Below are 23,711 nucleotides of genomic sequence, written 5' to 3'. Positions count from 1 at the left end.
GCCTCGCACACGTGGTCCGTCAGGAAGAGAAGCTGAAATTTCACTTAAAGGCCCCTTCAACCTTAACGGAGAAAAATCTGCAATTGAGGAATTCCAAGGAGGTCCAGCATTTCACACCCCTCCTATCCCAGGACCACAAGACCAAAGGACCATAAACCCAAACTTCCAATCTCGGACCCACGGGCTTCTCATTGGTTTCTGGTACTGCCTATTGGGAGTGAAAGTTAGGCTTAGAGGAGCACAGCCGAAGAGCGTCCCCTGCAGACACACGCACAGGACCTTACGCCATCTAGTGGTCCGGAGGCACGCAGTCAGAAGCAAAGCAAGAGCCGTGACTCTGACCTCGGATCAGCTTTGGGGAGCCCACGTTCAGAACTACCGATGAGCACCACCACCACCCTGTCGGCTTCTCCCCTCTAAGACTGCTTTCATTGAGATTCAGAAGCACTTTTGTTTCAAGTGCCTTTGCTTTAAAAGGTAGACGCTTCTCTGCATATTAAGTATTACATTTAAAATTGGAAAAGATGATTTTAAAAAAAGTGCATTTCTTAAAGTGCAATGATTATTAAACCAATAGTCTTACTGGAGCAAGTCAACTCCCCGGGATAAAAATAGTATCAAGGGGAATGAGTTTCATTTTTTCCGAACAGGTTGCACTATTTTAATTTGGGTCCGATTCAGACTTGCCAAGATTGATAGCAATGAAAGCCGCATGAGACAACCCACTTACAGGTTTGCTGCTGGGGTCAGCATCAGCCCCCAAGCCCAGCGACCGATGAGTCTACGATAGAACGATAAAGGGGAAAACCACAGACAGGCTTCACTTTGCCCCGGTGGGCTGGACCCGGGGCTGCACCAGCTACAGGGGTGTGGGAGAGGGGCAGAGACAGGGCCTCCCTTCCCCCCTCCCTCTTCCCCTCGACCTATTTCCTGTTCCAGTTATGTGAGATGTTCTGAATCTTTTTCATCTTGATCCTCTGATCCAGCATCCTGTACCTTGCGGGGTGCTCGTCCATTTTCTTTGGGACCGACGGTGCGTAGGAGCTAGACGCATAAGCAGGGCGTTTAAAGGGACGCAGAGGAGGCTTGATGACTGGGGCCATGCAAAGGAAGACAGACAACCATTAGTCTGGGCAATGACTCAGCACAACTTCAGCCCCTGCACCTGTGGCTTTTCTTCAAAACCAGGAAACACAGTGCAACTCACACAGGGCAGCTCAGTGAGACAGGTGAAGCAGATAGATCCATAAGCACATCATCCCCTTGGCTGTTGACGTTAAAGAAGGAGCAACTCCTAGAGCTAGACAGTCATGAGCCCAGAATGTCAAGTCCTTTTCCAGGGGACGGATGGGGGGGTAAGGAGGTGAGCCCACCCGTGTCATCAACCAATATTTAGCACTTTAGGGCGTAAGCTTTCAGGGTTGCATGAGGTATATAGAAGTTTATTCACAACTGCCAAAGGCTGAAAGCAAACGAGATGCCCCTCGCCAGTTACACGGATAAACAACACATTGCAGAACATTCATTCATACAGGGGACTGTTACTCAGTGGTTAAAAGGACAGAGCAGTCAAGCCACGTAAAGACGCGGAGGAAGCGTAAATGCGTGTAGCTAAGTGCAAGCAGCTGGTCTGAGAAGGCTACATACTGCAGGACTCTGTTTCTACCCCATTCCCGAAAGGGCAAAACAGCAGACGTGATAAAAGGTTCAGTGACAGCCAGGGGTTGGAGGGGCGGGGGAGGGGTACCTAGGCGAGGCACAAGGGACCTTTAGGACAGTGAAACGTTTGCACACGGTGCTGCAGGGGTGGGTACGTGTGCCATGCATTTGTCAAAACCCACAGAACTTTGTTTGCAGCACCTAGACTGAACCTCAGTGTATGCAAATTTTAAAAATAACTTAGGAGGTTGGGGATCCCAGCAGGAAATGCAGAATGTAACAAAACAGCTGCAGCACAGATGTAGGAAATGACCTGATCGCACAGGATGTGGGTGCACTCTGCATTCTGGCGGACTGAGGACCAGCCGAGCTGTGCACGGACTGAGTGCTGGTACAGACAGCGCTGTTTGGGGGCGCTAGTTAGCAATGACAACACTGCCCTAGGCCACTACTAGAATTAAACAACTAGGGACAGGAAGAGTGGGCGGCGGTAAGAGCCAGCTTTCTCACTACTGAAGAAGAATATGTAAATAAGCTGAAGGCAGAGGCCAGAATGACCCAAATGGCAGGAATGAATTCATGTTTAATTTAACATAGATGCGTAGATATAGATGGATACACACAGAGAGAGACACACACACACACATTTCCTGGCTCTATTAGCTGAAAAGGTCTAGAAGCAATGAAGTAGTTTAGAGCCTACAAGCCTCGGTGGCAACAAGCATTACTAGGACCCAGAACCTGGCTTCCCAAACCCCTCTTCCATAAAGGAAACCAGGGCTCCCTGCAGAAAGGGCCGATGCGAGGATGACAGAGCGAAATATACAAGCTGAAACTGGGGCGTCTTTTAGTTTCAGAAAAATAAGAAAGTGCCAAAAACAAAATTCCAAACAATATATATTGATAAATCTCCCTCAAGGAGGAGGAGACTTGCGTGTGTGTCAGACCTAGTGGCATCCTTCCAGAGAGGAGTCTACAAAGGGGACAGAAGAGTCACTTCACAGTGAAGAAGTCCCACAGACACCACCCCGGCCGGGAGATCCAGGTCAGCGTCAACAGCACGAAGTCACGTTGGAAGGACACACCCTTGCTTCTACAGGATGAAAATGGACATTCTGGAACGAAAATGACACTTTACCTCCGTGGTCTTCCTCCCAAACAACGCAGCGCCCCGTTCTAACGATGAAAAAAGCATCAGCCGCGTCACAATTGAGGGACGTGCTACAAACCATGGGACCGGTATTCCTCAAAACCATCAAAGAAGACACTCAGGAACAGCCAAAGAAGTCCGAATAAAGTAGGGACTTCAGATAATAAGCGAAGGCCACCGTCTAACCTGCAGACTCACACACAGAGGAGGGCAACCGCTTCTTCCTCCCTCCGCTCCCGTCTGCTGCAGCGCCCGCCCCCAGCCCGCCTCTTCCGCTTCCGGCTGCAGCTGCAGCGTGTTTAGTCAATGAGACAATGGAAAGGGCAACCGAGGTAAAAACCAAGGTAAGTGATCATCGGGAACAGATGAGGTTAAAATAACTAGGTGAAAGGTAAGATGGGTGCTGAGTCACCGATGCTGAGTCACTGACGCTGAGTCACTGTCTGACCACCTGCTCTCCCTGCAGCTGCCCAACTCCCACTTGAAGGGCCAGCAGAGGAGTGTGCGGCGCAGGGAGCTTGAAGGGCTGGGACTGGGGGATGGTTTTGTTTGAAAAGTCATCTTTGCCAATCTCTTCCAATAACAGGAGAATGCCTGGCACTTATGACCAAACCAAAGGTTAGAAGCAACTTCAACGTACAACCCCAGGAAATTGGCTAAGTTCCAGGACAACCTTAAAAGACACTACTGTGATCCTATGGAAAAGAATGCAGATGCTTATCGATAAAAATAGAGGTTTGTGCAATATTGTGAAAGGAAAAAAGCAATACAGATGATCTAACCTGATTACTAGAAAAACATATAAGAACATACATGTCAACCATGGCAGTGATGATCTCTGAGTAGTAGAAACATGGCTATTGTATTTCTTTTTGGTTGTTCACACTTTCTAATCTTTCTAACAATCAGGTTTTAGTGACGCAACTTTTTACAAAGAAACGTACTACTAAAACGTCTTCTAGGGAATCAAAGATCAGAGCCATTCTACAAAATCACACATAATAGAAAGCCAGTAAGACTTGAGTTCACTTTGGGCTTTAGTCCTAGACACCTCAGAGGGCTCATGGTTGAGTGCACAGCTGACAGCCTGCAGCATGAGATCCGTTCCCTGGCTTTTTAGAGCACCTACTGTATCTTGCCAACGTGACCATGAACAAAACAGACAGAAATCCCTACCCTCCAGGGGCGTCCATTCTAGGAACGCCCTCTGAAACTTGCGACTTGCACACAGAAGAAAACGTGTCCAAGCATGATGAGTGATTCTGTTACGACAAGCCCCACAATACCCCTACATCAACTTTGCCTTTTGAGTTAGGCTAATACATGGTCAGGACCTTCAGCAAAATGGCCCGGTTGTGACATAAGTATGTATCTGCAGAAGAACAGAGGTCTTGAAGATCTCAGAGTGCTAAATTCTGTTTCTTGGAGTAAACAAGGGACTGCAGCGCAAAACACACATGTAAAAGCAGTCCCGTTACCCCGGAGACGGCGGCAGAGACAGGAGAGGGCATCCCAAGTAAAGCCGACAGTGGCCCATGCCTGGGCTAGCCGATGTACTACCCGCATCCCAGGCCCTCTCCACATTCGTTTTATTTTTGCTACTCAGCATGAACCCAGCCAAAGTATTATTGAATTTCCCACCTCTCAGCATGGGGAAACATTTACCGTTTGCTGGAACTCTGACTGTCAGAACAAAAGCTCTCCTTGCTCCCCGAGTCACCGCAAATAGAGTTGAACCCGCTGATAGCGATCGGCGCCCCGCCGAGACTGTGGAAATACTTATGTGCTTGATGTCACCCTCACTCAAAATGTGGGGAAATTCAAAAAGTGCTGTTTTGCATGCATTGAATGTCTCTGCCCTCTGCAGGGGACTGTGATTTTTTTTCCCCCTCACAGGGAAAAAGCCAGAGATGAGGGCGCCATCTTGAGTTTCATGGGGACTTCTCTCTCTGGGGTGCTGGGATGGCCTCCCGAGGACTCCTTCCTTCCCGAGACCATTCTGGAAAGAGTTCTGACCCTTCGCCTTCAAAGACTAGGCATATCCCACAGCTGAACGCCAGCGGCATCGTTACAATCCTCCCCCCACCCTTTGGAAAGACCCAAACTGGGAATCAAACCCCCTCCCCTCCCTATGTGTCATCATCAGCCAGTGGCATCCTTTCCTCTTGGGGACACATTCACAAACTCTGCTCTCGTCTCCTGGAGCAATTGGAGGAAAAGATCTAACTAGCTAATGAAGTTCCGACCAAGTCGTATGTCTGCGCAGAGCCTGCCGTCGGCCAAATCATTAATATTGCTGTGACTTTCTCACGTGCGCAGGGAAAGAACGGGTCAAGATAAAAAACAGACACAACATCATCTTTATTTTAAAATTACACACCATGTTTGTTTTTCATAAAAGAGATGTTCTTTTAGGGGTTTTCATCTTCGTCTGTTTGAATCTCATCTTTTTCAGAAACACCACAACTCCTCTCACAGGTGTCTATGACTTCCTCCCTTTCCGCTGCCTCCACTAGCCTGCCTTTGCTTTTCTCTCTCTGAGAACACTGAGCGCGGTGGCTACATTGTTTGAGAGGGAGAGACTACTACATAGAATTCTCCTTCAGAAACTAGATAGGGGTTTATTCATATATAAAATGGTGGCTGTTAAGTTGATTCAGGTCTTGAAATATGAAGTTTTCAAAATTCTTTGTTTAGTCTACCCTTTCTCCAAGTGCCTTCAATAAAGTTGTTAGTGTCACAGATATGGGAGGGAGGAGTTTCTCAAATTGAACCGGGTGGAAGTTAAACCAGCATTTTCACAGCAAGGCTTCTCCGAGATCTAAATAGGGAAGACGTGTATTAGGAATCACGAAGAATAGCCGATAGCATGTAGATTTCCTCGATTTTATCATGGTAAGGACCCCCACCCCCACCCCATCAGGAGTACTCACAGAGAATTCTTCAGAAAACACTTTTAGAAAGACTGGGTCAATTCATTGCCATAGCCTATGGATCTCATTGATTCAGCGCACCCCAGTGTTTGGCACTGAGTGACAGCCGGCCAGAGAGAATGGTCACGCGTCCCAGTGTAATCTCGTCCCATGTAATTCCCGTGAGTGAAACCACAGTCTGACTCAGACTTCTCTCCAGTCTCCTACGATCGCAACGTGGTCTTCTGAGCCAGCGCGCTGAGGCCACGACAACGTCACATGGAGAATTTCTAGACCATGGCAGGGCACCTCCTCCCGGGGTAGTGACCTGGTTTACTCTCAGCTTCTGAGTAAATTCTAATATTGGCACTTTTCCCCTCCCACAGCGAGGCTCCATTGGAGCAAAGATGGCCCGGGCGCTGGGGATGGCTCCTTGGCCTCTGCCCCAGGCGCTGGAGTGGCTCTGGTCGCAACAGAGCGATGCCCCTAGTGGGCAGAGCATCGCCCCCTGGTGGGCATGCCGGGTGGATCCCAGTCGGGCACATGCGGGAGTCTGTCTGACTGTCTCTCCCCGTTTCCAGCTTCAGAAAAATACAAAAAAAAAAAAAAAGTAATATTGGACTTCCATCTAGACAGTTTCTGTCTGAATTGACAAAACACACACACACACACACACACACACTAACCTAACAAGATAAACTCAACGCCTCTCAGGTGTTTTACCTGAAGAACAAAACCCACCGCCATTTATGCCAGTTCTCAAATCAGTGTCTCCTTGTGGAATGGGCCCTCATAAAAATGCACAAAAATGACCCATGAGTTTTGAACTGTAAAGGAGAGGACTGTGAACACCAGTTCCACAGGGAGGAAACAGCAGGGCACTGAGCCTGTGAATTTCGCGTCAGGATCGGCCATGGTAGAAAAATGGTAATATCTGACATGTGTTGTGCACTAGGCGCAATGTGAAACATTTACCTTGAACTGGCCTCTAAGCCTCACTGCGATCCTAGCTGGTGAGCACTGGTACCGCCTGTTTGGGTGAGGAAACCGAGGCCGAGAGCCACAGTAAGGTGCCCACTTCTACGCAGCTGGCGCGCAGGAAGTCTGGACTCCTGCTCCACATCCGAGCGGTCTTGACGCCAGTCCCCAACGCAAAATAACTTTGGACCAAAGTTCAGAGTGAGTTTAAATAACTACCAAAATAAGTTAAAAGAGTCCAGGTAAAATTGTACCTTGTGGATCCTATCAAGATTTGAGTCTATAGTGGTAGAATAGACAGGATTCTTGAATACCCTCATTAGTAATCGTTAATCTTAACACCACCACCACCACCACCCCCCCCGCCTCAAGCAAAAGCAAACGGCCCTTCCTCATTACAGTCTGGGTGGTAATTAGATAACAGCTCTGGCTAAAAGGTCTCTTAAATACCCACTCTTATCTCTTCCCACACCTAGGCCAGGTTGGAAGGCGTGTGTATTCAGAAACACGAGGCCACTGCACACAAACCAAGCCAGGTGAGCGCGCCAGGACCCAGGATAAAATTTTTAACTGGGTGACTCTCAACCCTGGTGGCATATGACAAGCCCCCATCAGTTACATTTTAAAAGACTTTGGCTCTTGAAGGACAGGAGCTCAAGAAAATGAGAATGCTAAATAATCCACGGGTCGGTTCCATATTTTAAACTCACGGGCGGAACGAGAAGCCGGCTCTCGGAGGAGGAGCAAAGTGGGCACCAGCTGAACCAAACCAGGACCTCCTCCTAGGGAAGGTGAGCCGACCGGCATTTCCAGGCCGGGGGGCGGGGGGGGGGGGGATAAACCGCACCGCTTTGCAGCCCCCTTCACCTTCCTGATGCTGTGGTCTTTCACTCCCGGTTCTCAAGCCTGGATGCACATCCGATCACCTGGGGAGCTTTAAGATTTACTGATGCCCAAGCCCTCCCCACAGGAGTCTCTGAAGGAACCGTGATGTTAAGGTGGAGCCCAAGCATCTGTGGGTCTGTAATGCCCAGTGATTCGAAAAACGTGTAGCCAGGTTGAGAACCACTGGCTTAGGTGTCGAGTTTGTTTTCAAAACAAGTCAGTTTACACTTCGATGTCGAGGGGATGCTTGGGGCAGCTGATAGGGGCTGGGCATCTGCTGAGCCACTGTAATTCCTTGAGTCACTGTCATTGGCAACCGATTCCCTGGTCTTTTAGATACTTCTTCTTTGTGTCTGTATGTAATGAATCTTGGCTCTGAACTTCATGAGGACAGGCACAGGGTGCGACGCACATTTCCATCCCTAGAGCTCAGTCGCTTAGTCGCAATGCTGCTAAGACTTGGTGTGGAGAAAAATGTAATGAATACACTACTCTACACCACGCTCAGTAACCTACACACACACACCCCCATTCACTACAGAATAGATGAGTCACCGAGCATACACACCAGCTGGCCAGGGTGACCGGAATCCACAGAACCCAACTTTCCTCCCTTGGTTGGGCAACACCTTAAGACCTAGATTCGATGCCCGTGTTTGCTCAAGAATGTCAGCAAGTTCCTTGCCTTTGAATTTCAAGTTTGAGGCCTGAGTACCTTGTTTTACACAAATGCTACCATCTCAGCCCCTTTCTGCAGGTCCTCCCCCCACATGGAGAGGCGCTAGGGCCCAGCTGTCGAGCCTCCCCCCGCCCGCCCACACACACAAAGGGGTGCAAAGTCTGGAAGGCTGGCTCCTCTTACCCGAACAACGGCTACCTATTAAAGGCCCTGCGCCCCTGTGATTTAATAACTAATAAGTTCATTTAATAAAATCATTATCTTAATCACTAATAAAAGAATAAGAAAGGCCTCCTTCAAGAAGATGATTAACCTTGATTAAGTTTTTTTTTTTTTTTTGCTTTCATTGTGTTCGCCCAGGAGAGCACCAAGGACACGATACGCTGCCGTTTCAAAGGGGGGGAAAGCATCGTGGAGATCACGCAAGCGAAGTCATTTGCTGGCTTTTCCCCGTCACCGTGTGCACTTTTTCCACGTACACAGATGAAGGTGGCAAATACAAGGCGTAGCTCTGCGTCCCTCACTCACACCAACAGTGACCAGACAAAGCCTGTGATGATAACATGCTTCAGGGTTCTAGGTCCCGGAAGTGCTAAATAGCAAATGAGCTTCCATCTCGTCCACGGTCAACATGACAACCGCCGTCCGTCAACATCAACTCAAGATACAAGGCGATTACAGAGACAGTGCTCATTGGAATCTTCACTTAGAGACTGCGCGGGGCCCTCCACATCTGCAGCTGTACTTGAAATTGGTCCACGGGTAACTGATCGAATGCCAAGGCAGAGTCCAAGTGTGAAAGACAGACAGTGTGGCCAATCTGACATCAGCCTTTACCTGCTGGCCAAGAAACTCAGAGCAGAGGCTGCTAATGTTGGGCAGGCTGTGCATTTGATTACCGTATTTTTCCCTCCATAAGATGCATGGGCATTTTCCCCTCCACTTTTGAAGGGATGAGGGGGAGGGGGATGCGTCTCATGGAGCAAAAAATACGGTATGTCTCAGTTTCCTTGTCTGGGAACTGGAGATTGTAGCACCTTCCTTAAGAGTAGCCGTGATGATGAAAATGAGATAATAAATAATACGTGTTAAGAATCTAGTGTTGTCCCTGATATTTAATAGCTGTGCAATACATATCATATTTATTATGAAAAGGAAAATAAAACCTGTATTAGGGAGATCAGAAGTTACCATTTTTGAGGCTAAGCACTCCAGTAACTTACAATGCTCACAATATTTAGTTTTGGTGAAGGAAAATATAAACTTTCTAAAATGTCTTCAGACCTCAGAGCTGGTCAGTTCTCTTCTCAGGAATCCTCCCGATGGACGTTTTAGCCGTAGTCTCCTAGAACAGGACACACAACAATGTCATTGCAAGCCGGATGGCACCCGCACCACACAAACGCTTTCTACATTGGGGGGGGGGGGAGGGGGGCGGCGGAGACTGGAAGCAGAGCCGCATCTACTGCAACACTAGGGCGCATGCCAGCACTGCGCGCGCAGAGCGGGGAGGGAACATCTGCATCAGCGACTGCGGTGCGGTGCGTACCTTGCCATCTAAGGGGCGCCTCAGGAAAGGGGCGTGACCGAGGCACCCGGGGCACTCTGCTCAGCAGTAAGTCACTGACTAGTCTCCATCAGTAGCCGTCACGACTGTAAGTGGAGGGGAAGCTCGGGACCGCTCCTCCAGCGAGAGCCACACAACACTTCCTCAGCTCGCCATCATCTACGCCCCCGCGTGGAGCGTGATTGGGTTCACCAACCTCATAGGGCACAGCTGAAGTTGGCGCTAGAAAAAGATTGGCTGCAGGTGCTATGACTTGATCATACAAGAGTCACTTGGCCAAAGACACGCAAGGATGCAAGGTGATTGTCCCCGGAACAGTTTTCTGGGGCTGGAGCTCCGGGAGGACCTCTGGGGTCGTTTTAGAAACCACACACAAGCTGTTCTTTAATGACGCGGTCTCTGGTAGTTTCTGGTTTGAAGCATGTGATTTACAGATCTGTCTGTATATCTGGATACGCAACACTCATGTCTCTCAATGGGTTAGAAAGAGCATTCGATTTTTCTGAAATCATGTCTACATAGATCAAGCCAATCAAAGCTGTCTTGTTAGACAGCCATAGATTTTTCGCTTAAAAAAATTCTTTATTACATATATTTTGAGCCTACAGAAAAGTTCAAACAATAACAGCCTGACCAGGCGGTGGCGCAGTGGATAGTGTTGGACTGGGATGCAGAAGACCTAGGTTCGAAACCCCAAGGTCACCAGTTTGAGCACGGGCTCATCTGGTTTGAGCAAGGCTCACCAGCTTGGACCCAAGGTTTCTGGCTTGAGCAAGGGGTTACTCGGTCTGCTGAAGGCCCGCGGTCAAGGCACATATGAGAAAGCAATCAATGAACGCCTAAGGTGCCGCAACGAAGAATTGATGCTTCTTATCTATCTCCCCTCCTGTCTGTCCCTATCTGTCCTTCTCTTTGTCTCTCTCTGTCTCTTTCACAAAAATGTAAATAAATAACATAACACCCATGTACTCTCAATACAGTTTAATCAAATCTTAACATTTTGCATATTCAAAAAATTAAAGAGATTAAATATCACAAAATGAGTTGCATACCCTTCCATGATTCTTTACTTTAGTGCCTCCCAAAACATAATCCACAATTTGGTGTTCATTGTTTCTGGGTCTATATTCATTCAACTATTGCATTTGTATGCATCCCTAAAATAGCTAATGTTTTTGGTTTTTTTAAAAAGATAATATAAATTGTGCTAGATGGAATATATCTTGTTGCAACTCGCTTTTCTTCTTCAACATTATGTTAAGCATTGTTTGTAATAGCAAAAAAAAAAAAAAAAAATAGAAAACAACCATCAATGATTATAAGTATCTTGTGGCATATCAGTATAATAGGCTGTTACACAGATGTTAAAACAGACAACTTTTTCTCAAAAACTAGCTTTATATTTTGCACAGACTTTTTTTTGCCATACATCAGCAAATTTTCTGTGTGTGTGTGTGTGTGTGTGTGTGTGTGTCTTTAAGTGTGTCTCTGAAAAGCAGGATAGAGCTGGATTTTGGATTTTTCATCTAATCATATAATCTCTGCATTTTAATACCAGAGTTTAAGCCATTTGAAATGATTATTATAACTAGTATTTTTGGAATTGACTCTATGATCTAATTTGATTTTTGTTTTGAACTTGATTTTACTAATTTTGTAATCATTCTTTAGTCCTTGCTTCTTTTTCTTCCTTTCTTCCTTCTGTTGATTGGGTTATTTGTCTTTTATTAAATGAGTTGTAAGAATTCTTTCTGTATTCTCGATTCTAGATCCTTATCTAATTCATGATTTCCAAATATCTTCCTCCCTTCTGTGGATTTTCTTTCCACTTTCTTGGTAGTGTCCTTTGAAGAACAAATGTTTTTAATTTTAATAAAGTTGTGTTATCTATTTTTGTTGTTGTTTTGATTGCTTGGGCCTTAAGTGTCTGTCATATCTAAGAAATCACTGCCTAATCCAAGGTCACGAAGATGGATCCCTATGTCTTATTTTATGGTATATGCTCTTTCATTTGTGATATGGTCCCTGTCTATGATGTGTTTGGCATAAAGTCCTAAGGACCATTTTTCCAACATTAATTCTCTTTTCAGCCATGGTCCACCTTGAGTTTTTCTTTCTCTCTTAAAATTCCAGTGGTTATATATTTTGTTTTATTTTTTAAGTTAAAAATTTTGAATTGCTTGTTTTGCATATCTCTATTGTTTCTGCACAATTTTACTTTCTTTTTTTTTAAGGATTATTATTCCTCCATTTGGCTTTCTGAGTATCTTTAAACAGGGTATTTTTAATTGTCTGAGAGCCAGCACAAACAGGTGGAGGCATCTGAGTCAGAGGGAGAGACCATGTGGTGTTTCTGAGACCGGAGGAAGCAAGAGAGCTGGCCATTGTGACACAGGAGGTGGAGGGCGACTGCTGGACCAGGCATGAGACCTCCCCACTCCACCTCTGCAGGCTTCGGAGTGGTCAGAACTTGGAACCTAAGACACTCAATTTGGGGCCAGTTTAGACCGCCCGACTAAAGCCAAGGAACAACCAGGCGGCTGAGACTCCGACTCAGAGGCCTTGGAAATCCAGCGTGGCCAACAGGCAGCCGACAGGAGCCAGGTCGGCTCTGCCTTTTCTTGCAGAGGCCCGGGATGATGTCAGAGATCCGCCTGACCTCGCAATGTTACGACCTTCCACAGAAGAGCAAACACCATCACTCCACACTGGAGTCACTTGATGTAGCACTGTTTTCCTCCTAATGGCTCCAGTCGAAAGGGCACATTAACCACATGCAGGGACAGGATGAAAGGGGCCTCCAGAGACTACAGAGAAAGGTTGACTTGACACTAAAAAGCAAGTTAGTATAAGCTGGTGCAAATTCAACCTTGACAATGAGCCTTCTTTCTGAGGACGGCTGTCTTCTATATAGTCATAAATGAAAATAGTGCCCATGCATACACCCGCACGCACCCAGCCTTGTCAGCATCAGTGAGCACCCAACACAGCTTGTCACCTTGGCAGGCACTGGGGCAAAGAGTAAGACAGTCCCCGCCCCTGAAAAGGCCACCTATCACTAGGTAAAGGGACCTATAAACAAATCATTACAGGTAAATATTAATTCAATCTAGATGATTTGGTGGCACTGGAAAGAAAAGAAATTAACCAGGGGAGAGAAGGCTAAGTAGTGTTTCAGGCAGAGTGACAGAGGCAAGCAAGTCCAAGGCCTACTCAGTAGACACTGAGACTGGTTGTTGGGGAGAGGAAGCAATAGAAGTTGAGGTTGAAAAGTCAGAGAAATGTAGATTAGATTTCATCAAAGCTAAGATTATAAAGTAAACTATTATTTCATGCACAACTAAGAAAAAAATGCTAATTATATTATAACACACCACTGACCGCAAAATATTCCTATTTCAGGGGCCAAAAATGCAAGACACTGTCCCTCTCAGAATGGATCAAATATTCCCCAAAGAAGAAATGCAAAAGATAACATTAGAAATTAATTTCTTGCCTGACTAGGCGGTGGCACAGTGGATAGAGTGTCGGACTGGGATGCAGAGGATCTAGGTTCAAAACCCCAGGGTTGCCAACTTGAGCACGGGCTCATCCAGCTAGAGCATGGGCTCACCAGCTTGAGTGCCAGGTCATTGGCTTGAGCCCAAAGGTCACTGGCTTGAAGTCCAAGGTTGCTGGCTTGAGCCCAAGGTCACTGGCTTGAATAAGGGGTCATTCACTCAGCTATAGCCCCCCATCCCTGTCAAGGCACATATGAGAAAGCAATCAATGAACAACTAAGTACCACAATGAAGAATTGATGCTTCTCATTTCTCTCCCTTCCTGTCTGTCCCTTTCTGTTCCTCTCTCTGTCTCTCTCTCTATCTCTGTCACACAAAAAAGAAAATATTTTTTTAAAAAGATAAAATAATACAAACCAAATATGGAAATAATTTTTTTCTCATCAAATTGATGAAGTATTAATGTTAGTGTTAGCAAGAACACAACGAAATGGCAAACTCATCACTAGTGGTAGTCAACCTAGTCCCTACCGCCCACTAGAGGGCGTTCCAGCTTTCATGGTGGGCAGTAGCAGAGCAACCAAAGTATAAATAAAAAGATAGATTTAACTATAGTAAGTTGTTTTATAAAGATTAATTCTGCCAAACTTAGTGAAAATCCAACATAAAGTACTTGGTAAGTAATTATTATTATATGCTTTAACTTGCTGTAACTCTGCTTTATAAATTTTATAAAGTAAAGTGACTTCCCTACTTTATAAATCACCATTACTGTGGAACCAGTGGGCGGTTAAAAAATTTTACTACTAACAGAGAGATACAAAAGTGGGTGATAGGTATAAAAAGGTTGACTACCCCTGCTCATCACTGAAAGTATAAAATCATACCACCTTTCTGGAAATTCCTTTGACTATCATGTGTTAGAAACCTAAATATGTACATATTCTTTGAGCTAATAATCCTATATATAGGAATCTGTCCTCAATCCATAGAAAGATTTATGCACAAGACTGTGAAGTTATTCAGAATAACAAAAATGCAAGCTACACTAATGGCAAAATATCAATGGATATACTGTCAACCCTTGAACAACACCAGGGTTAGTGGCGCCCACTTCCCACACAGTCAAAAATCCGCATATAACTGTAGTATAAATTAATCATATGAAATGTTAGTCAAGCACTAAAATATTTTAAAAATATTTAATAGCACGAGGGGACACCTCATAATGTAATGGTAAATTTTAAAAGTGATGAAATAAAATTTCATGTAGAGTATAATCCCACTCTAGGAAAAAAGTACCTAATAAAGACCAGAAGGGAAGGTAACCTTGGTTATCTCTGAGGGGTAGCATTGGCAACATTTTTCCTTATAATTTATTATTTTTCTACTATATTTATCCTTGCCTTTTATAACTTCTCTTCCCCTGCCCCCCTACCCCAAACAATCGTGTTTTTGCAAGCTCTACTTGTAAAAATCAAATTGTGGTAGAGAACGTAAGCCACAGCAAAGAGACAGAATGACCAATAGGGGTCCCGCTGATAAAATAGTGGTTATACAGAATCATCATGAATGCTTAAAATTTCCTGCCAATATCAGACGGGACCCAACATAGATTGTGCATGACTTCCACATTTCCCAAGGTAGAGGTGAGCTGTGAGCACCCCCACTATGAGAACTATACTTAAGTCGTAAGCAAGAAGCGACGTAAGTATAGTGAGCTTACCCAATTGGAATATGGCTGAGGTGGGATTTGAACCCAAGTCTCTCTCACCAAAGGCTCATACTCATATTTCCCTGCACCATCTGTCTCTCAAAGGAATACTTCCAAAACATGCCCAGATGAACATTAAGGAAGAACAAGATTCTATTCTTTCCATCGGCAAGAAGAGCCTGGGAACCACAGATGGATATATTATGGCCATTCCTGTAGGAACTTCACAGATGTAGATGGATGACAGAGGCTCTCTAATCACGGGGAGGAGACTGGAGAAATAAGGGGCCAGGCTCCCAGTTTATCAACTGTTAAACGCAACCCCTGAGGAAGAGGTTCTCTCTGTTGTCTGTGGTCACACTAAAACCACGGCACAATGCCATCTACTCACCTGGCAAGGTGAGGCGACTTGTGGAGCTGGTGCTGAGGCCAGGGGAGCCATGAGAATGCTTCTTCGTACCTGCAAAGAAGAAAAAGAGGGTAAGCAAAAGTAGGACCGTGGGCAGACTTCCAGACAGGTGAATACTTATCTGAGATGTTATCAAATGATCCAAAAAGTTGGGTCTGGAAACGTTTAGAAGGAGATTGGGTGAGGTTGTAAGAGCAACACTTATTCCATGGTCCAGAAAATCCAGGAGAACAGCCTTTACACCTGTGCACGAGGTCATTCTCAGCCTCCTGGTTGACAGGTTGAAATGTCAGGGGCCAACACAGCACTGAGCAGGGCTGCATCTTAGAATCTCCAGGGAAACGCTCCACATGCAGTTGCCTGAGTGCCTCCATTTTCAGAGTACCCAAGTGGAGCTCCAGCATTGGTCCTGTTACAGCTAGAGGATTTTAACGTGGCCCCAGGGCAAAAAAATCCTGCTGCGGAGGGGAGAGCTCTGACTTTACAAGCCAGGAATCATGGGTTCATCTCTGCTTTGTCCCTTTACTCGCCATTGGACATCAAGTACATTAACTTGATTTCTAGGTTTTTCTTCCAGCTTGGTCATCCCAGATTGGACCAAGGCTAAGAAAACCATGGAGCAATTATTTTAACAAAAAGGAAAACCAAACCAGATGATCATGCCAACCAAGCACCAATGAGCCAGCATTTCTGGAAGGGCCAGAGGAGCCGGGATGCTTCCCGAGTGTCTCAGCTGGTTCTGGACTTCAGGCAGGCTTGGAAAACCTCGTGTGATAGAAATGTCCTTCTCCTCGTCTAACTATGGGGAAACACGGCATCCTGCTTTGCGGAACACTCTCAGGAAGCGGAGGTCAAATGTAATATTGCCTGTGTGAGCAAATCACCCAGTGCCCACATGCTTTCGGGGTGACCACCTGTTTTTATAGAAATGCTTGGTGCAATTTTTTTAGTCACCTACTATGGATATACATGGTGGCTTTTCCATGCGGCAGCTTTTTATCCTCTTGGTACCTTCTTCGTAGACACTGAGTGAAGCAGAAGGCTCTGAGGGTGGTGGATCCATGGAAAAATAGACCAGCAAGTCTTCTGGAAATGGTGTGATGTTCTCTGTATGCTTGACGACATGCCCAGTATATCAGGAAAGGCGAGAGCCCATCAGCGCCTTTCCTAATCGTGAGTCATGGGCAGGTAGCAGGCAGAGATGCAGAAGTAAACCTGTCTATGATTTCTCCAGACCCTGGAGAGGCACCGTGGACCATGGCGGGGGGGGGGGGGGGGGGGGTGATTAGGTTCTGAGTCCCACCGGCTCCCAGATCACTGAGCTTGTGCTCTTGAAATCATTTTCCGCTCCGCAACCACTGAATTACCAACCACGGTACTCAAAGTTCCACGCGTTGAGAATAACACTCACCTTAGCTCAGTTCCCATTTCTAAAACCCTCCGCCTGTCCTTGCTCCATTCCCCAGGCAAACATCAGAACCGGAGCTGGAAGATGCATGTCCAGACCAGCTTCCAGCCGGCTCAGCTGTTTCAGGCGGCCCTGGCCCCGGGACACCCAGAACTCCCCCTGGGATTTAGTGTAGATCTCCGTGAGTTGACTTGGAACTCACTGTCAGTGCTTTTCAATCCTGGCTACACAGTAGAAGCACCTAGGGGAGTTTTAAAGAAAATCTGCTGATACCCAGGACCTCCCCCGAGAAAGGCTGTTTTAACTGGTTGGGGAGGGGCCCAGGCTTGGGCATTTTAAAAGTTCCTGGGTAAAAAGCACCACACTCAGAAGGCAGATCAGGGCGTCAGGGAAGCGTTCTTTCTTCTGAACAACTGGTGAGCATTGTCCTCATGGAGTGATGTGAATTCTGCAAATGCTTTCTTTTCATTTTTATTTGGGTTTCCAGGAAACTCGGATCTAATTTATGACCTCACGCTGGGAACTGGGAGGCCTCCCAGCCTGCACCACGGCATACAGACATGTGCCCAGGGCTGCGCCCCGGGGCTGCGCAGTCCACCCTCGCTCAGCGGCTGCGGCCTTATTCTGCTTCCGTAACATTTTTCAATTGGTTCAACATAAGTGACTTAAAATTCTGAAACATTTTACAAATGAGATCGGTAAAATGAAAATGAATAAACAACTACATCAGTGTGTCAGCTAAAAACATCAATTTTGGGATGTAATTGTGAGGGTCAAGTACACAATGTGAAAATGCTTGTCCAACTGTGCAGTACAATGTAGTGTTTGTTATTTAGTTTACAGTCAAAAGAAAGATTGTGTGTGTGTGGGGGGGTGTGTATCTAATATGTCATTTTTGGGAGAAAAGCATTTCAAGGTCATGAATTACATCGTCCTTGACCCACGGCATATGAATGTCCAAAGAGTAAACAACCCAGTCAGCTCGGGGCAGGAATGTCATCACCGCAGCTTGTGGGACCGGAAGTATCTTTTGACAGATGAATAGCTTTCAGATATTTCAAATGAATGTCCTTGGCTGGTTCGGCCAAAGGGCAATGCATGCAAGTCGTCAGGGCTCTGGAAGAGAGGACAGTGACGGGAATGACATGCAAGTCGTCAGGGCCCTGGAAGAGAGGACAGTGACGGGAATGACATGCAAGTCGTCAGGGCTCTGGAAGAGAGGACAGTGACGGGAATGACATGCAAGTCGTCAGGGCTCTGGAAGAGAGGACAGTGACGGGAATGACATGCAAGTCGTCAGGGTTCTGGAAGAGAGGACAGTGACGGGAATGACATGCAAGTCGTCAGGGTTCTGGAAGAGAGGACAGTGACGGAAATAACAAGCAAGTCGTCAGGGCTCTGGAAAAGAGGACAGTGACGGAAATAACAAGCAAGTCGTCAGGGCTCTGGAAGAGAGGACAGTGACGGAAATGACATGCAAGTCGTCAGGGCTCTGGAAGAGAGGACAGTGACGGGAATGACATGCAAGTCGTCAGGGCTCTGGAAGAGAGGACAGTGACGGAAATGACATGCAAGTCGTCAGGGTTCTGGAAGAGAGGACAGTGACGGGAATGACATGCAAGTCGTCAGGGCCCTGGAAGAGAGGACAGTGACGGGAATGACATGCAAGTCGTCAGGGCTCTGGAAGAGAGGACAGTGACGGGAATGACATGCAAGTCGTCAGGGCTCTGGAAGAGAGGACAGTGACGGGAATGACATGCAAGTCGTCAGGGCTCTGGAAGAGAGGACAGTGACGGGAATGACAAGCAAGTCGTCAGGGCTCTGGAAAAGAGGACAGTGACGGGAATGACAAGCAAGTCGTCAGGGCTCTGGAAAAGAGGACAGTGACGGGAATGACATGCAAGTCGTCAGGGCTCTGGAAAGGAGGACAGTGACGGGAATGACATGCAAGTCGTCAGGGCTCTGGAAGAGAGGACAGTGACGGGAATGACATGCAAGTTGTCAGGGCTCTGGAAGAGAGGACAGTGACGGGAATGACATGCAAGTCGTCAGGGCTCTGGAAGAGAGGACAGTGACGGGAATGACATGCAAGTCGTCAGGGCTCTGGAAGAGAGGACAGTGACGGGAATGACAAGCAAGGCTGGCTCTGGACGTGCGGTTAGCACTCAACAAACGCCAGTGATTTGCAGCTTAACCTCAAGTAATTTCCCTTTTGCCCAATGGGGTTGCACCGCCAAGCCCAAGCCTGCTGGGAAAGGGTGTGATTTAAGAGCCCTGGAGACCATGCGTCATTGTTAGTAACACCCCAACAACAGCAATGTTGTTATAACGGCCCCGAACCCACTGGCAGAGATGGCTACTGAAAGACTAAAGTAGGAAAATTGTCTGTCAGCCTACCGTAGGGCATCTTCAACCCCTCCCTGTATCCATATCACAGTGCCGGCCTGAGTGATATTCACCAGCTTTGATCACTACTGCTAAGCAATCTACCAACATGTCTACCTTCCACTTGGGGTGTGGCGGACATCATCAAGCCATTGCCTGCGGCCTCAGAACAAGTCGTCATTTCTGACCCTTTACAGCCGCAACACAACAGCCTCCAGAGACCACGGTCTGCTTAGGGTGGTGGAATGGCTGCGAGTGCGGAGGGCTTCCAACCCGCTGGTGCTTCCCGAAGAGCCGTCTGCCAACCGTACACAAGTCAGAATGGCATAGGCAGTCGTGAGGAGTGCTTTTCCTCTACGATTAAACCACCATCAGTTCTACCCTTGCTTTTGTGTGACGTGATCTCTATCAGCACAGAGGACAAGGGTCAAAACCACAAGGGCTATTCAGACGTGCGACATTGTGTGCGGCTTAAAGATGGCTGTTCTGATATTGGAGTGTGTTTTGGAATTGGGCATAAGAAGGAGAGGTCTGAAAAAATATTCACAGTATAATTCTGACCCAGTAATGGTACATCTAAGAATTTTTTTCCAGTGGAGATATTCAGAAAGTCGACAAAGCCTTACGTACAAAGAGCTCCATTGTGACGCACGCTATTTACAATTGTCAGAAATGACAGTGCCTAACGTAATTGTCCAAAAGAGAGGTGGTTGAGTAAACTGTGCTAGAGTCACAAAACGAAATATTATGTTGCTATTGAAATTACATTAATAAAGAGGTTTGTTTTTGTTTTTTTTTAATGAGACAGTGCTAACAAGCTAATGTTATATGGAGAAAAATATCATAATACAAAATTAACTATACTGTACTGTATGGGCTTGATTGTGTAAAACTGCATAGCAAAAGACCATAAGGAAATACTGTAAAGATCTGACAGTGAATTAGCTTTGGATGGGGTAATACAACTGATTTTAATTTTATCATACTTCTTGATATTTTTCAAAACAAGTAGTGTTTTTTCTTTTGGAAAGAAAATATTTTTATTCATTTTAGATAAGGGAGAGAGAGAGAGAGAGAAGGTGGAGGAGCAGGAAGCATCAACTCCCACATGTGCCTTGACCAGACAAGCCCAGGGTTTCAGACTGGCAACCTCAGCATTCCAGGTTGACGCTTTATCCACTGCACCACCACAGGTCAGGCAACAAAAAACTGTAAAAATGTATCTTAATGCATGGCAAGCACAGTTGCTTTGAGGGAACATCACAATCCCATTTGTCAGAGTAACAATCCAGTGAACAGGGTCAACACCATGTCGCCCAGAGAGGGTAGTATTTGTGTAATACACACCATCACCACTAGGGGTCTCCCTATCAGTGGTGGTCTGAAGGAGGCAAGCCGGTCAGTTTGTAAACCACTTGTGTGCCCATAAGCACAGGTAAGGTTCTTTCCCTACTCAGACTCCTTATTTCACAGGTAGACTTTTCAAGAAAAGGAGCAAGAAAAAAAAATGTCTAGAATTCAAAAACTAGCATGGGAGAACTATAAAATCATAATATCATGGCACTCAGAAGAAAGGTGAACATATGGAAGCCAGTCTAATTCCATGAACGCTGACATTTCTTATGCCTCTAAGGAGCTTCTGATAACCCACTCACCTCACAAAAGATCATATGAGACATGCACGATACACTGTGTATATATACACAGCGTGTGCACCAGAGCCCTCGGTACCTGGGTATTACATAGTGTTTGGAGGAATACGAATGAGAAGGATTAAGTTTGTACAGCCCCATATCTGGGATGGGACATAGAGAACAATGAGAAACATTAAAACAACAAGCAGCCTTTTCATTTTTCAAGTTCCAGTCGAGAGGTTAACTCATTGTTTTTATTTGGTAATCAGAAGAACATACAAGTACTTATTCATTACTGGTTGATGATGGGAAATTATACAACGAGGACCTGTCAGCCTCATCTGTGCAATAAAGATTTACAAGAAACACATCATTTATCGAGAGCTGTTTAGCATGCTCTGTTTTACACGAATCCCTATGATTTATTTTTGCATTTGGAGATGTAATGCTATGGCATCTGAATAGTTGGTTTCACTACAAACCAGCATCCTTGGGAACAAAACATTCTTCTTTAGAGTGGATGGCCACTCTCTTGCCCTTCAATATATAAATGCAAATTGCAACCTGCCTTTTAACTACTTGGAACATATTTCACGTCACGGAAGTGTGTTCCCTCACTGCCGTAAAATAGAGAGAAGTCCACGTCACCATCTTCCCTTTTGGAAGAGCATTCTGAGAACGCATCCAGAAATCCCTTCCTTCTTCCTCCAAAGAGCTATCCACTTGGCACGGCTGGAACGGAGGCCTGGGGTTTTGTTTCTGCCTGCCTCCCTCTTTTGGATCCTGTTAAGCATTCTGATACGAAATCCAGACAGCTCCCACAAACCCAGCTGAACGCCAGCAAAACCCAAGGCTGAGGCGGTGAGCTGAGTCACCCACTCGCAGATGGCCAGTGCCTTTGTTAGGAGGGGGTACACGCCGATGCTGAGAGCCCAGAGAGGAGAAAACCCCGGAACAGCAAAAAACCTTGCTGTCCACAGAGGAAGATAACGTTACATCAGCCTCGAAGTGACTCACCTTGCTTTGGGCCACCGAGTTCCCGTGGGGGTTTCCCCTTTTCCTGCTTCCTTTTCCCCATCTGTCCCCTCCTCCTGGTCTACTCCTCCCTCCCCTTGTCAGCCAATGGGCCTTCATGTGGATTACACCGAACAAGATGTGTTTGTTTCTTTCCCCACCTCCTTGTGTTCCCCTGTGCAAATCAATACCGCAAGCAGAATGGCTTTCCTGGCCAAGGGCAAAAGAAGGGATCTGCCTAAAGGTAGAAGCGTGAGAAGAGAAGAAGGGAGAAAGGAAAGAAAGGCTATGAAAAAAAGAAAAAGGACTCTTAAATTAGGTGAGGGGAGCGATCTGGCTATCCAAGGGGCGCCTGAGCTGATAAAATCCTAACCGAGCTCTACAAATGAAAATAGCAAATATTTTTTAAAAATGTTTTTTTTTTTACAGCATATAAAACCGTTATAAAAATATCATCAAAGCCAGAAAAAAAAAAAAAGGAAAATGTATACTCTACAGTTCTACCTCAAGAATCAGTTACTGGTCAATACCTGTGGTCTTTACTATAGATCTATGTCTTCCGGTGTGTGACTACATGTCTGAGCCATCACACATATACCTAGAGGCCAAGGACACTAGTACCTGAATCCCTACCCCAAGACAGATCATGGCAGAGAAGTAAAGACTATACAACAATGTGCCACTGCAAAGCTGTTGGTTTTCACGGGCTTTATTTAAATGCGTCATCCTGTACCGCCACATGAACGAGAATCACCCCTGCAGGTGCAGAAGCCAGCTCCCACGGAGACACACGGGTGAGGTTCAGGAATGGTTGGCTGACGCTGACAAGGCTGAGAGCCTCCACAAGGACGCTGGCCCGCCTGCTGCGGCCCGCATTTACCCACGGAGACGGAGAGGTCTCCCCTGGGGAGACTGAGTCAGTGCGCTCTGAATGAGCAGAAGGGACCTTTGCTTCTCCTGGTTCCGAGGACCGACGTCGAGGCTGGGTCCACGTTCATCCAGGGAAGCCAGCCTTTGCTAGTGTTCAATTCATTTCCACTTGGGCACAGACGCCAGACACAAATGTAAATTCATTCCCAACACATCTGCTGATATTTTAAAGAAAAACGAACGAGGCTGGGGGGTAGGGGACAGCATTCATTAAATAACCAGAAATTAATAGCGTTTAAATTATTTTCATGAACGTTTCAGTCCAGGCTTCCCACGGCACCCCACTCGTTTTACGTAAAAACAGTACGTTCTTTCAAAGAAAGCAATTCTTGCTCATTGCCGACTTTCCAGGCAGCGCATCCGGTCTTGTAAAAATGTCCAATGAGAATGTCTGGAGGAGCACTCTCAGTTTTCTCACCTCCCGGGACCCGAATTCACTTATCAGATGAACTCCGTCCAATGTCCTAGCTGGCTGTTTTCATCCTAATTCGAGAGTCTCCTCTGTGCCCATCAGCGTCTCTGATGAGAAGAAACCTGGGCGACTGAAACCTGAACTTGGCAGCTCATGCGCCTCTTGGTTCTCGAGGGAACAGTTCACCGAAATAGTGTGCTGATCAGTACAATTTTTCCCATTAAGTTCATTTTCTGAGTGATAATAGGGACTTGGATCATGCATCGGTGTTGATGAATGACAAGCATTACTTTCCACTTACTCACACGTAAAATCCAATATCACATCGTAATTGCAACATGCTGTTCTTTAGTGACCAGCCTGGCCGTGGTTCAGTGCTAGACCGACCACGACACCGGCCAAGCAAAACTGGGCAGCAGCGTCCCCCACGCTGCACAGAGAGAATCTCCTCCTCGCTCCGACAGAGTCCATTTGG

General features: G+C 46.3%; 1 protein-coding gene across 12 annotated transcripts in view; it reads right to left on the bottom strand.

Annotated features, from left to right (window-relative positions):
• Nucleotides 1–659: 659 nt before the first annotated feature.
• Nucleotides 660–23,711, bottom strand: part of PDE1C (phosphodiesterase 1C) — a 436,629-nt gene continuing 413,577 nt past the window's right edge. For 10 of the 12 annotated variants that reach the window (XM_066354394.1, XM_066354395.1, XM_066354396.1 and 7 more), the window contains 2 exons: nucleotides 15,436–15,504; nucleotides 660–1,093 (listed from right to left, as the gene is read on the bottom strand). In XM_066354394.1, the coding sequence (XP_066210491.1) occupies nucleotides 924–1,093; nucleotides 15,436–15,504 (239 nt within the window). In that variant the 3' untranslated portion in view covers nucleotides 660–923. Of the gene's footprint in view, nucleotides 1,094–9,360; nucleotides 9,609–15,435; nucleotides 15,505–23,711 lie in introns of those variants that run through there. The other 2 variants (XM_066354399.1, XM_066354398.1) reach the window with 2 other exon arrangements.

This window comes from Saccopteryx leptura, chromosome 12 (assembly GCF_036850995.1).
Source record: "Saccopteryx leptura isolate mSacLep1 chromosome 12, mSacLep1_pri_phased_curated, whole genome shotgun sequence".
Taxonomy (NCBI): domain Eukaryota; kingdom Metazoa; phylum Chordata; class Mammalia; order Chiroptera; family Emballonuridae; genus Saccopteryx; species Saccopteryx leptura.
This window is presented reverse-complemented; position numbering and strand designations above follow the sequence as displayed.